The 15,144-nt window shown below is 42.5% G+C and overlaps 1 protein-coding gene across 5 annotated transcripts in view; it reads left to right on the plus strand.

Moving 5' to 3' along the window:
• The first annotated feature begins 114 nt into the window (after positions 1-114).
• Positions 115-15,144, plus strand: part of LOC138970466 (dynein axonemal intermediate chain 7 homolog) — a 95,865-nt gene continuing 80,835 nt past the window's right edge. For 2 of the 5 annotated variants that reach the window (XM_070342921.1, XM_070342924.1), the window contains exons 1-6: positions 136-193; positions 676-753; positions 6,565-6,640; positions 7,038-7,052; positions 13,750-13,841; positions 14,758-14,862. In XM_070342921.1, the coding sequence (XP_070199022.1) occupies positions 742-753; positions 6,565-6,640; positions 7,038-7,052; positions 13,750-13,841; positions 14,758-14,862 (300 nt within the window). In that variant the 5' untranslated portion in view covers positions 136-193; positions 676-741. Of the gene's footprint in view, positions 194-675; positions 754-6,564; positions 6,641-7,037; positions 7,053-13,749; positions 13,842-14,757; positions 14,863-15,144 lie in introns of all 5 variants that reach the window. The other 3 variants (XM_070342922.1, XM_070342923.1, XM_070342925.1) reach the window with 3 other exon arrangements.

The following is a 15,144-nucleotide window of genomic DNA, read 5'->3' on the forward strand; positions in this document are numbered from 1 at the left end:
TTTGTGATATTTAACAAATAGATGGAATATTTTCGGTAGTAAAACGGTCTGAATAATACAAATATACTGAATTATAAAATGCGATTATCATTTTGTTTTGCGACATTACAACGCATGACGGCTGGTTGCTATCCAACACAAAACTTCGTTTCCGTTGCGGGTGAAATTTCCAGTGTGAAGCAGAAAAATGCCGGTACGTTACGAATGCATGTTTTCAAATGCTGCTTTTTTAAGAAAACATGACTTTTTTGTTTAATGGTACGAGTGTGCCAGATGATGTGGGTTTAAATTTCGCGAAACGTTTGCCTGAAGGGAAATGAAGAGTGACATTTTGCTGTAAAAACAAGCTGCAGATAGAGCTTTGCTTACAAACTTTTGTTCTAAAAGGAAATTGGAAATGAGCGCCTACCGTTGCTAGTGTATGATTGTGTGTGTGTGTGTGTGTGTGTGTGTGTGTGTGTGTGTGTGTGTGTGTGTGTGTGTGTGTGAGAGAGAGAGACTTGTGTACAAGTGTTTTTTCAACTCGGTGTTTAACTGTGTTGCTTTTATTTGTGTAAATGTTCAATGCATTTCACATAAAAACTATTATCACAGTATTGCAAGGATCGAGCTCCCTGCTGAAGGTTCTTTGATGAAATTCACAAAGCCATGTTTTCTGTTTTTCTGCCGGCCTAGTCTGTCTAAAAGACAGCCGTGGTAGTAACATTCAGGTTTTAAGTGTATATCAACACACAGGCAAACATGTCTCAAGCGGTAGGTTTACCAACAAGTAAAGTCACTAACTCAAACTGTGGTCACGTGTGTCAGATGTTAGACAGATGGGAGCAGCTACAGAGATAACTTTATGAAACCTAATTAGTAACGTTAGTTTTCTCCGAATAAGGTTTCATATAGATTTTAATGATTTTACAATCGTATTATCAGTGGTACCTTCTCCTTTCTCCCCCACCTCCTTACACACACACACACACACACACACACACACACACACACACACACACACACACACACACACACACACACACACACACACACACACACACATACCGACCTCACACACACACACATACTCACACACACTCACACACACACATACTCACACACACACACACACACACACACACTCACACACACACACATACACACACACACACACACACACGTACTCACACACACACACACACACACATACTCACACACACACTCACACACACACATACACACACACACACATACATGTATACATACATCATCAAAACCCCTCTGTGACTCACAAACGTAACTGCCCCCCGCCCCCAGACACACACATACACAGCTGGGTTTTTTTGTTTTTGGTAACTCATATTTCAGTCTGCACATGCAATCATAAAAAAAATATGGAGACTTCTGGAATAATTCTTATCACAGAAAAAAAAGAAGACAATTTCAATACTCAAGCTCTTACAAACTCCCACAACCTTCCTGGCGTTGTGAAGCGTGTGGGATGGACACCCCACAACAGCTGCTCACACTCTATAGTGGTTTATTGCAGAGTCACAACTGTAGAGTTCAAGCATGACGCCTGTAAAGAGTTATGCCTAGGGAGTGAACAGGCTTTTATCTGTAGCTGCTCCGTCTTTAGCCAGGCTTGTGTTGTGATCACTCATAAAACCTGTATTTCCTGCACTCATTTCACTATAGAGAGTCTTAACCTTGTGAAGGTAACTCACTGATAACATTTTATAAATGTTCTGCGTGTATCAAAGTGTTCTGGCTGTCAAGATGCTAATAATCTTGTTTTTGTTGTTGTTTGTTTTAAAAATGGATGCCCAAACTCAGAATTTGAATGTACTTATTTGTTAACACTGCAGAAAGAATGTTTGAAATCAGACATAATTTTTACTGGGATAAAAGCGCACAATAAAACATGTTGAAACTGCATGCTGATCCTTGGTGCCATGAGACTATAGATTAGACGACTGTTATCCCAGACAAACTGCAAGCACAACTAACATCCTAATTCTGATTTCATCATAAGTTAATACAATGTATTCATTTTCCTCTCCGATTTTTCCTCTCATGATAACAACTAAAAGTTTGGTTTGAATGCAAAAATCAAAATTGCACTGTCACCTGCTTGAGAAACGCACTAACAATCTATACAATTCGGTGGCACACATGACTGTAGCCAGACCACGTGTACGTTGGATCTCAAAATTTCCTTGCAGTGTGAAAGGTTTGCCTGGATCTCAGACTTTGATAAAGTGTCCATATTTTTCTGGACTTGGTTTCCCTGTAGATTGAACAAAGATTTGCTCATTCTGTAAAACTAACATTCCCTTGGGTATTTTTTAAATTTATTTATTATGAGAGTTTATATAGCGCGAACCACAATTAACTGTGCTCTCCGCCCTTTACATGTTAATGTGAGTGTCCTACTAGCCCATACAGGGCATGCATGCTATGATTATTCACTGTCAAAAAATGAAGGTACAGAATGTGTTTGGTTTATCTTACTCACTTACTTACGTCACTCCTTATGTAGAACACGATGTTCAGCATCTCAGCCCCAGCATGATCAAGCTCTGGAATGTGCTCAAAGCTTAACTCTGTCTGACAGAGTTACGCGGTAGTCTCCCTTCACAGCATGCTCTGCAGAGTTGTCTGCAGGCGAAGAGTGTGAGCTATCTATGTAGTAGCTTGACGTTTCTTCTACGTTGCCGGTGTCACGATTTCATCTTTCGCCTGTGTACATATTTCCCCCTCGACATATACTCAAGACTGAAATGTTGTTTCCTGGTAAAATTAAGAAGTGAAATTATTTATGGACGAAAAGCATGTCAGTTTCTTGCATGTGAAGAAAATTGGTGGTAAGATTTAATAGATTTCACCCCCAAAATCGAATTTTTCGAAAACGTGTATTGAGTGGTTACGTCCCTTGAGTAAGATGGAAAGCATTTTAGGATGAATCAAATTTCTAAGTTAAATAAAACAAATTGGTTGGACAAATTTGGCCCCATGAATGTAAGGTACACAAGGTCGCTCATCAATACTATCGAAGGGTGTTTTTTTTGTTCAGTGTAGAGTTTATACTAGATCAACGAGGCCGAGAAGCGAAATATCAACACGGTGAAAGATGAAAACGTCACACCGGCTATAGACACCTGTAAATAGAGTCCTGTTAAATGTGAATGGGCCGGTCTGGCTGCTGCTGTCTCCTTGTATGCTCTTGGGAACCTTTGCTTACCTATGGCAGTTTTTGTAGGACTATTATTTAGTAAGCTCTAAAAGTCTTAACCCTGTTTGACTGGCTTTGCCGCCAAAGGTGATTGATGTGCTTCGTGCACTCGGTTACATCTGCATAAAGGGAATGGGAGTACAATTTCTCATTGTGCTCAATGGGGACAAAGAACAGCTCCCAGTGCATGTAGCCCTCAAAGGGGAAAAGGAAAAGAAGAGTGGTTGAAAGTAGGATTTAACTACCGACATTCATGAATGGTTTTACGCTATCACCTGCTTTTCCATACCCCATGTGTGAAATAAGAATGGAGTTCTTGCTGTGTGCAAACAGCGTATCCCTGTGTGTGCTTTTCCAAGTATGTAGCTGACATTTAAAAGAAAATTAAATCATTTATTTCATATCAGAAAGGTAAAAAGGTGAGTACCTTGTACACAATTGTATTTTATAAATGTTTTTGTCGGGAAGATTTGTGTCATTGATTGGTTGCAGTGAAGCTGAGCCTTCTCTTTGGTTTTGATTGTGTTTGATTCGGACGATGTTGTGTTTACGCTTGTTTTTAACATGCTTGTAATGTGTACAGTGTGTAATGTGTGAATGTTGAAATAGCATGGGTTTGTTCAGTGTTTTTTTCATTGACAGTTGATTGACAGTTGATTGTTGCAAACGTTCAGTATGGTAATGTTTCAACCAGACAGCTCTGTTCAATTAGTGATTTTATACATGTAATAATGATACAATTGATGTCTATTTTTATGTACCTGCTAGATCATGTTATATTGTTTTATATACATGTAGTATAGTGTACATTAGGCAAGAATGAGCAAAAAAGAAATTAACAGAGATGCATGTTAATTTGTTCATGCTCGGTCATTTACAAGTTTTTGTTTTGTTCTTTTGTCTCATTGACGAGGGCTTTACTCAAGGCACACAACTTATATCATTTGTTTTTTTGGTCAATATGACAGTTTGGAATAGGATTCATAAGACATGGAAATTGAGATAGTAACAAATCTGTTTTTTTCTTTCTTTCTTTCGTGTGAGCGCTAAACTTGACAGACATACATTTATGCAACGGTCTGAAAGCTGAAGTCAATAAGTTAAGTGCTGTGATGGCCGGTGTACAACGGTCTGAAAGCTGAAGTCAATAAGTTAAGTGCTGTGGTGGTGTACAGCGGTCTGAAAGCTGAAGTCAATAAGTTAAGTGCTGTGGTGGTGTACAGCGGTCTGAAAGCTGAAGTCAATAAGTTCAGTGCTGTGGTGGTGTACAGCGGTCTGAAAGCTGAAGTCAATAAGTTAAGTGCTGTGGTGGTGTACAGCGGTCTGAAAGCTGAAGTCAATAAGTTCAGTGCTGTGGTGGTGTACAGCGGTCTGAAAGCTGAAGTCAATAAGTTAAGTGCTGTGGTGGTGTACAGCGGTCTGAAAGCTGAAGTCAATAAGTTCAGTGCTGTGGTGGTGTACAGCGGTCTGAAAGCTGAAGTCAATAAGTTCAGTGCTGTGGTGGTGTACAGCGGTCTGAAAGCTGAAGTCAATAAGTTAAGTGCTGTGGTGGTGTACAGCGGTCTGAAAGCTGAAGTCAATAAGTTCAGTGCTGTGGTGGTGTACAGCGGTCTGAAAGCTGAAGTCAATAAGTTCAGTGCTGTGGTGGTGTACAGCGGTCTGAAAGCTGAAGTCAATAAGTTCAGTGCTGTGGTGGTGTACAGCGGTCTGAAAGCTGAAGTCAATAAGTTAAGTGCTGTGGTGGTGTACAGCGGTCTGAAAGCTGAAGTCAATAAGTTCAGTGCTGTGGTGGTGTACAGCGGTCTGAAAGCTGAAGTCAATAAGTTAAGTGCTGTGGTGGTGTACAGCGGTCTGAAAGCTGAAGTCAATAAGTTCAGTGCTGTGGTGGTGTACAGCGGTCTGAAAGCTGAAGTCAATAAGTTCAGTGCTGTGGTGGTGTACAGCGGTCTGAAAGCTGAAGTCAATAAGTTCAGTGCTGTGGTGGTGTACAGCGGTCTGAAAGCTGAAGTCAATAAGTTCAGTGCTGTGGTGGTGTACAGCGGTCTGAAAGCTGAAGTCAATAAGTTCAGTGCTGTGGTGGTGTACAGCGGTCTGAAAGCTGAAGTCAATAAGTTAAGTGCTGTGGTGGTGTACAGCGGTCTGAAAGCTGAAGTCAATAAGTTCAGTGCTGTGGTGGTGTACAGCGGTCTGAAAGCTGAAGTCAATAAGTTCAGTGCTGTGGTGGTGTACAGCGGTCTGAAAGCTGAAGTCAATAAGTTCAGTGCTGTGGTGGTGTACAGCGGTCTGAAAGCTGAAGTCAATAAGTTAAGTGCTGTGGTGGTGTACAGCGGTCTGAAAGCTGAAGTCAATAAGTTCAGTGCTGTGGTGGTGTACAGCGGTCTGAAAGCTGAAGTCAATAAGTTCAGTGCTGTGGTGGTGTACAGCGGTCTGAAAGCTGAAGTCAATAAGTTCAGTGCTGTGGTGGTGTACAGCGGTCTGAAAGCTGAAGTCAATAAGTTAAGTGCTGTGGTGGTGTACAGCGGTCTGAAAGCTGAAGTCAATAAGTTCAGTGCTGTGGTGGTGTACAGCGGTCTGAAAGCTGAAGTCAATAAGTTCAGTGCTGTGGTGGTGTACAGCGGTCTGAAAGCTGAAGTCAATAAGTTCAGTGCTGTGGTGGTGTACAGCGGTCTGAAAGCTGAAGTCAATAAGTTCAGTGCTGTGACGGTACGTGGACAGTGGAACCCCCTTTAAGACCTCAACAAATCTCAAAATATCAAGTCTTAAAAAGAAGGGAGTCTTAAAATGGAGGTCAATTTACAGAGGTTATAAACAGAAAGTCTGAAAAATGGGGGTACATGTATTAAAAGGGAGGTTCCACTGTAATGGTGTCTACACATGTGTGCAGCCCAAGAGGGGGTCTCAAAATGGGGGTAAATTTACAGGGGTTATGAACAAAAAATGAGGACAAAATAATTTTTGAAGAGGGAAGGAGTCTTAAATTGGGGGGGTCTTAAAAGGGTACGTTCCACTGTAATGTTGTCTTCTGGTGTTTGTAGCCCAAGAAGAAGCTGACTGTTGTCTTCTGGTGTTTGTAGCCCAAGAAGAAGCTGACTGTTGTCTTCTGGTGTTTGTAGCCCAAGAAGAAGCTGACTGTTGTCTTTTGGTGTTTGTAGCCCAAGAAGAAGCTGACTGTTGTCTTTTGGTGTTTGTAGCCCAAGAAGAAGCTGACTGTTGTCTTTTGGTGTTTGTAGCCCAAGAAGAAGCTGACTGTTGTCTTTTGGTGTTTGTAGCCCAAGAAGAAGCTGACTGTTGTCTTCTGGTGTTTGTAGCCCAAGAAGAAGCTGACTGTTGTCTTCTGGTGTTTGTAGCCCAAGAAGAAGCTGACGAAGGCGGAGAAGGACAAACTGAGGAAGGAAGAGCAGGAAAGACGGGAGCAGGAGGAAGGTTGGCATTCATTTCTTCATCTCCATCACTTAAACTGCATCTTTATTCTTGATATGTTCAACTTGCTATTACTCTACTCTAGATTTTCGACCACAGTTGTAAATATCCTTGAACAAATATGTACACATTATATCTGGTTTTTTTTCTTATAAATATTTACCCATAGTCTGATATTTAAATAGAAAAGGCATGGATAATATATGTTGGTTCATAGTATTGTGATTGACAAAGTGTTGGGGTGGCATGTGTATTTATGAATTTCATCATCATCATTTGTGTTTTGTGTGCACAGAAGAACACTAAACAATGTCAGTTAAGTAAATGCTGCTAATTGTCATCGACTCATTTTCTTACCAATCAATATTGAGATGTATATATATGTTTCATTTTCTTTCAGGAGAGTGTTTGACAGGTTTTGTATGATGTTTCCAACTTTACCCGTTACCTGCAGGTTTTGTTCTGGTTGGAACTGACATTCTGTATTAATGTTCTTGTCGTTAACAAGTGGAAACCCACCACCCCCCCCTCCCTCAGATGTTCTCGCCCTGTTTAACTGAACATTTGTAGGATACTGTTGCCACCCTCTCCCCTCTCATTTTGACACTTTCATGGTTTGTTCAGTTCATAACCTGTAGAGTTTCTTTTTGTTCGACTTTTGTTTGATTCTTTGGTTTTTGTTGAGGGAAGGGACTATCTTTGCACAAATTAATTTTGTCAGTAAACAATGTTCGGAAATAACTCTGTGGGATCTGTATGGGTTGTGAACCAAGAAATCGGCGTTTCATCGTATTCATGGGCAGCAGAAGGCATCTCATGGCCACACGCTCATCTCGATCAATGTACATCGGTAGTGCAAGTCACACAATAATAATTTTGAATAAACTAAGTCTTCTTCTTCTTCTGCGTTCGTGGGCTGAAACTCCCACCTACACTCGTGTTTTTTGCACGAGTGGAAGTTTACGTGTATGACCGTTTTTGACCCCGCCATTTAGGCAGCCATACGCCGTTTTCGGAGGAAGCATGCTGAGTATTTTCGTGTTTCTATAACCCACCGACATGGATTACAGGATCTTTTTCGTGCGCACTTGGTCTTGTGCTTGCGTGTACACACGGGGATGTTCGGACACCGAGGAGAGTCTGCACACAAAGTTGACTCTGAGAAATAAATCTCTCGCCGAACGTGGGGACGAACTCGACACGCTGACAGCGGCCAACTGAATACAAATCCAGCGCGCTACCGACTGAGCTACATCCCCCGCCCCATTAAACTAAGTAAATATTGCTGTTTTTACATTAAAATTGCCATCAGTTTTCATATTTAGATAAGAGATATTTGTTCAGCAAAATAATAATTGGAATTTAAGTGTGTTTAGTTTAGTCTGAAAAAGTGTAGCGAATAAAACAATAATAAAACACTGCATATTCACTTGAACAAGAGAAAAGAGAATACTGTGAAAGCCCCATTAAGACGCCTCAAAATCTGAGAAAAGCACTGGTCCTACAAGTTCTGAAAATCTATTAAAAAATAAAATAAAAAGGAGGAAGTCTTAAATTAGGGGAGGGGGGGGGGGGGTGGAAAAGGAGGGTTCCATACAGTATCAGTTTTACAAACATGATTGGTTGAGGTTAAGTTTGCATTTAAATGTTTAAGGCATGACGACAGTCAGTGCAGCTAGGATCTAATTCTTCCCAGTTTGTTTTTTTCCTCTTTCCTTTTGATTTGGGTCTGCTTTGTCTCAATCCCCATCTGCCGTGTTGAACGCTAATTGTCAGACTTAATTAGAGCATCGCTCCCTCTCTTCACAACTTTCAGTTTTCTCTGTTCTGTCGATCTGCAGATGAGTCTCAGCTTACAGATCAAATTTGTTTAGTTCTGCAAGTTTTCTTGGCAGAGAAATTGTGTGAACAAGAACTGCGTGTGAACAAGAACTGCGTGTGAACAAGAACTGCGTGTGAACAAGAACTGCGTGTGAACAAGAACTGCGTGTGAACAAGAACTGCGTGTGAACAAGAACTGCGTGTGAACAAGAACTGCGTGTGAACAAGAACTGCGTGTGAACAAGAACTGCGTGTGAACAAGAACTGCGTGTGGCGATCAAAAGACTACAGTGGAACTCCCTTTTTAAGACTTCCCAAAAATCTGAGAAATTAGGTCTTAAAAAGGAGGGAGTCTTAAAACGGGGGTAAATTTACACAGGTTATGAACAGAAAATCTGAAAAAAGGTCTTAAAAATTAAGGTCTTAAAAAGGGGGAAGTCTTGAATTGGGGGGTCTTAAAAGGGGGGTTCCACTGAAATTATTGTGCAGGATGGCCACAGAGAACGGTTTGCTTTCTGTTTTAGGAACAAAGAATGTTATGAAAACCTTACAAATAGAAGCAGGAAATGACCTCGTTTTGTTTTCTCCTTTCTTTCCTTTCCTTTTGCTGCTGTTGTTTCCTGCTTGTGAATTCTGTCATGGTTACTCTAAATCCTGTCACTGTTACTCTAAATCCTGTCACGGTTACTCTAAATTCTGTCATGGTTACTCTAAATCCTGTCACGGTTACTCTAAATCCTGTCATGGTTACTCTAAATCCTGTCATGGTTACTCTAAATCCTGTCACGGTTACTCTAAATCCTGTCATGGTTACTCTAAATCCTGTCATGGTTACTCTAAATCCTGTCATGGTTACTCTAAATTCTGTCACGGTTACTCTAAATCCTGTCACGGTTACTCTAAATTCTGTCACGGTTACTCTAAATCCTGTCATGGTTACTCTAAATTCTGTCACGGTTACTCTAAATCCTGTCATGGTTACTCTAAATCCTGTCACGGTTACTCTAAATTCTGTCATGGTTACTCTAAATCCTGTCATGGTTACTCTAAATTCTGTCATGGTTACTCTAAATCTTGTCATGGTTACTCTAAATTCTGTCATGGTTACTCTAAATCTTGTCATGGTTACTCTAAATCCTGTCATGGTTACTCTAAATCCTGTCACGGTTACTCTAAATCCTGTCATGGTTACTCTAAATCTTGTCATGGTTACTCTAAATCCTGTCATGGTTACTCTAAATTCTGTCATGGTTACTCTAAATCCTGTCACGGTTACTCTAAATCTTGTCATGGTTACTCTAAATCCTGTCATGGTTACTCTAAATTCTGTCATGGTTACTCTAAATCCTGTCATGGTTACTCTAAATCCTGTCACGGTTACTCTAAATCCTGTCATGGTTACTCTAAATCCTGTCATGGTTACTCTAAATCCTGTCATGGTTACTCTAAATCCTGTCACGGTTACTCTAAATCCTGTCATGGTTACTCTAAATCCTGTCATGGTTACTCTAAATCCTGTCACGGTTACTCTAAATTCTGTCACGGTTACTCTAAATCCTGTCACGGTTACTCTAAATCCTGTCATGGTTACTCTAAATCCTGTCATGGTTACTCTAAATTCTGTCACGGTTACTCTAAATCCTGTCACGGTTACTCTAAATCTTGTCATGGTTACTCTAAATCCTGTCATGGTTACTCTAAATTCTGTCATGGTTACTCTAAATCCTGTCATGGTTACTCTAAATCCTGTCACGGTTACTCTAAATCCTGTCATGGTTACTCTAAATCCTGTCATGGTTACTCTAAATCCTGTCATGGTTACTCTAAATCCTGTCACGGTTACTCTAAATCCTGTCATGGTTACTCTAAATCCTGTCATGGTTACTCTAAATCCTGTCACGGTTACTCTAAATTCTGTCACGGTTACTCTAAATCCTGTCATGGTTACTCTAAATCCTGTCATGGTTACTCTAAATTCTGTCATGGTTACTCTAAATCCTGTCATGGTTACTCTAAATCCTGTCATGGTTACTCTAAATCCTGTCGCAGTTACTCTAAATCCTGTCATGGTTACTCTAAATCTTGTCATGGTTACTCTAAATTCTGTCATGGTTACTCTAAATTCTGTCATGGTTACTCTAAATCCTGTCAAAGGAAAGATGATATCCTAGCTGGCAGAGAAATTATGTTAAAAATGCGATAACTTTTGTGTGGATTATAATTCCGTTTGGATGACTTTGAAAAAAGCTGAAAAGCTGTGACAATTAAAGTACAAATGTTCAGCTTCCTGGACGAATAAGTTCACATACTGTCGTTTCGACAAAAGTGCAGCAAAACAACATATACTGTACAACCGCTGTGAAAGGAACATTGCTGTAGTTTTTGGATGGCTTCAGAGGATACTCGGGCAATGGATGCCTGGACTGTGGAACCCCCATTTTAGGACCGTCAAAAATCTGAGAAAATACTAAGGGTCTTAAAATGGAGGGAGTCTTAAAATGGAGGTAACTTTACACAAGCTATGAACTGAAAATCTGAACAAGCAAGGCCTTACAAAGGAGGGAGTTACATTGGGAGGGACTTACATTGGGAGGGACTTACATTGGGAGGGACTTACATGCAATTGGGAGGGACTTACATTGGGAGGGACTTACATTGGGAGGGACTTACATTGGGAGGGTTGGGAGGGACTTACATTGGGAGGGACTTACATTGGGAGGGACTAGCTTACATTGGGAGGGACTTACATTGGGAGGGACTTACATTGGGAGGGACTTACATTGGGAGGGACTTACATTGGGAGGGACTTACATTGGGAGGGACTTACATTAGGAGGGACTTACATTAGGAGGGACTTACATTGGGAGGGACTTACATTATCTTCTCTCTTCTCTCCGTTGGGACCGGGTTTATTTGATAAACGTAAGTGGTCCCGCGTTGATGTCACTTGTCGATTCCGGATGCGGTGTGTGCCTCTTGGAATCGGGATGACAATTTAAAAAACCAGCACTGAGAAAGGGCAGGAACTGGATAGGTTGGGAGGCGTTTAAAACTATGTACAGGGGTTGAGGGATTAGGGGTTGCCCACTGGCGGTTGCAGGGGACTGCTACCGCGGAGACGTGAGCGGAACGACTCAAGGCTTGGGGCTGATGTCGTCGTCGTGGGAAGATGGTTCCAGTTGGAGATAGTCCGTGGGAAAAAGGTGTTGCATATGGCTTTATGGAAGTCCTGTTGCTGCCTCAGCCCATCTCCTCTTGTTCTTGCGTCGGAGCTATGGAGATAGTTCTTTTCATCTATGCCGACCATCTTGTGCTTGATTTTGTACAGCATCATGAGGCGATTGTTTTCTCGTCTATTTTCCAGAGTTTCCCATCCTAGGTTGTTCAGCATGTTGGTAACTACGCCAGGCGTTTTTTCGAAGTAGTTGTTATGGGCGTATCTGGCTGCTCTTCTCTGGACCATTTCTAATGCCTGCTTGTCATTTTCCTGATGTGGGTCCCACACTGTTGACGCGTATTCGAGAGTGGGACGAACCATGGTTGTGTAGGTAGCTGACTTCACCTTCATCGTGCATTCTTTGAAGTTTCTTCTGAGAAATCCCACGGTTCTGTTTCCTTTGGCGGTCACGTTCTTGATGTGATTGGTCCAAGATAGGTTTTCGGTGATGGTGACTCCTAAGTATTTGCTCTCCTTGGTAGTTTCGAGAGTCTGTCCATGTAGGTGGTAGGTGGACAATATCGGCGGCTTATTCTTGCTGGGAAGTATGCGGATGATGTTGCATTTGCTCGGGTTAAACTCCATTTGCCATTTCTGTTCCCAATTTTGGAGTGCGTTCAGATCTTCTTGAAGGAGGAGTGGATCTTGCTGCTTTGTTACTTTTTTATACAGCAGGCTATCGTCCGCAAAGAGCTTTAGTTTTGAATGTTTAACTGCCTCGGGCATGTCGTTTATGTAGATCAGGAATAGGAGGGGGCCTAGGACTGTACCTTGGGGCACCCCTGACGTCACTGGTCCAGCCGATGAATGAACACCTTCAAGTACTACTTGTTGCGTTCTTCCTGTCAGGAACGAGCATATCCATTTAAGTGTGTTGTTCCTCACTCCGTAGTGGTCGAGCTTGTGAAACAGTCGCTGGTGTGGGACCTTATCAAACGCCTTGCTGAAGTCGAGCAGGATTGCGTCGACTTGGTCCTCTGAGGCCAGGTTCTTCGCGATGTCGTGCACAGTCTCGATGAGTTGAGTCTCACATGACCGGAATTTCCTGAACCCATGTTGTGCTTCTGTCAGGATCTTATGGGTGTCAAGGTGATTCATGATGTTACTGTGGATGATGTGTTCGAGAAGTTTGCACGTGATGGACGTAAGTGACACAGGCCTGTAGTTAGCTGCCTGGTGACGGTCTCCCTTTTTAAAGATTGGCACCACCAATGCATCCTTCCAATCCTGCGGCACAGCGCCCTCGTCAAGTGACCTCTGGAACATTTTGGTAAGTAGGGGCGTGAGTTCCTCAGCTCCAGTTTTCAGAATGAAGGCTGGGATTGCGTCGGGTCCTGTGGCTTTGTTAGTACGCAGATTCAAGAGTAGCTTCCGGACGCCTGCTTCGGATACTTTGATGCTATCCAGGGCGGGATGTTTGCTCGTGCCTTTGTTTGGGATGCTCGATAGGTCTTCCGTTGTAAACACAGACTGGAATTGGGATTGAAGTATCTCCGCCTTGCTGATGTTATCGCTCTTCAGGAAACCATCCTGGTTCTTCAGCGGAGCAACCCCAACAGACTCCTGCCCTCTTGCTTTTACGTGAGCCCAGAATTTCTTTGGGTTTGTGGCGTAGTCCGCGCTAATGACTTCTTCAAGGTACGTACTATTGGCTCTCTTTATTTCGAACCTAACCGCGGCTTGGAGTCTCTTGTAGCGATCAACGTCTCTTTTTTTTCCTGTTCTTCTCGCTTTCTTGTGCGCGCGTTGCTTCCTTCTTATCGCTCTCCTGATTGAGGTGTTGATCCAGGGATTACTGCTTCTCCGGGAGTTTGTTTTTGTTGGAATGCGTTTCTCAATAATCGCTTAGGAGGGACTTACATTGGGAGGGACTTACATTAGGAGGGACTTACATTGGGAGGGACTTACATTAGGAGGGACTTACATTGGGAGGGACTTACATTGGGAGAGAGGGGGGGGGGGGGGTGGGGAAGGTCTTAAAAGACAGGATGCACTGTACATTATGCTGCATGATTTTGCTGGCTTGATTCGTTGTGCGTGTCAGAAACTGATTTTTGTGTGCACGTGTGTTCAGAGGAGGAAAAAGCACGAATAGCCGAAGAGGAGAAGAGGAAGAAGAAAGAGGAAAAGCTGCTGGCGGTTGAGAGACAGAAGCTCGAAAATGAGGTTGGTATTTTACTGCTCAGCGGAGATTGGAGAAAATGTCTTTTTGAACAGGTTGCTTGACTCATTATTGGTTGTTAAGTGTCAGGGCATGCGAGGTGTGTGTTATGGATGTGTTTCCACCTGCTCGGGTGTCCGTGCCGAAAGGGCTGGAATGTCTTCTTTTTCTAAAGTGTCCAAAGTCTTTCCCCCGCGACACAAAAACGTTACTGAATCGACCTTTCCCGCAAGTTTGAAATCGGGGGACAACCGAGCGTCTGTTCGACAGTACACCGCCGTCCGTAGCCGCCCGCCGATAGAATGGCCAACGATCACGGCGTGCTTTCCCGGCATCACGGCAAAATAATACGATCAATCAACGAAAAATGAGAATGAATCACAGTACCTTGATGTTCGCTGAACGAAGACACGGGATCAAGTAGAAGAATAGAGTACACAAGAGAGCGAGAAGAGAAAAGACGAAGAATAAGTCAAAAGTAGACAGAGCAAAAATGATGTTGTCTGTAGGTAGACAAAGAAGAGAGTGGGCGAACGAGGTCAAAGGGAAAGCATCCACGCTAAGCTGGCTGGAACAATCTCTGGCATTACCCAGCGATTGGTCCTTGTGCTACTCATAAATATTCATGGGGTTACAGCAGAGGAATTCCGATTTCCCATAAATGTCCTTGTTTCCCACAAGACTTTTTATGTTTCCAAGCCCTGATGTTTTCCCTGTGAACTTGGGTTCTTTATCGTGCGCATGCGTGCACACAGGGGTATTCAGCCACTGAGGTGAGTCTGCACAAAGTTGACTCTGGGAAATCAATCCCTCGCTGAACGTGGGGATCGAACCCAAGCCGATAGCGACAACATGGGGGGTCTCTCTCATGTATGTAGCTAGAATACAATTAAATATTAAATGATGGTCAACGTGTTTCAGGAGAGGAAGCATCGCAAGCTGGAGATGACAGAGCTGATGGAGATCATACAGAACAACAAGAGCACGCTGCAGGCCAATGAAGAACAGCGACGCAAGGAATCCAAGGTCAGGGTCACACCATTGTACAAGGGGATTCCCCTTTCAAAACCTCCACAAATCTGAAAAAAATTAGATCTTAACAAGGAGGGTGTCTCAAAATGGGGTTAACACAATTTACAGAGGTTATGAACAAAATTTGAAAACTGAATTAAGGTCTTAAAAAGGCGGGAGTCTTAAAAGGGCGGGAGTCTTAAAAAGGAGGGAGCCTTAAAAGGGCGGTTTAAAGGGAGGTTCCACTGTAGTTGGTTTGTGTGGTAGCTGCTTGGCGTCACATACCACATAATTGCT

Source organism: Littorina saxatilis, linkage group LG7 (assembly GCF_037325665.1).
Source record: "Littorina saxatilis isolate snail1 linkage group LG7, US_GU_Lsax_2.0, whole genome shotgun sequence".
In the NCBI taxonomy this organism is placed as follows: Eukaryota; Metazoa; Mollusca; class Gastropoda; order Littorinimorpha; family Littorinidae; genus Littorina; species Littorina saxatilis.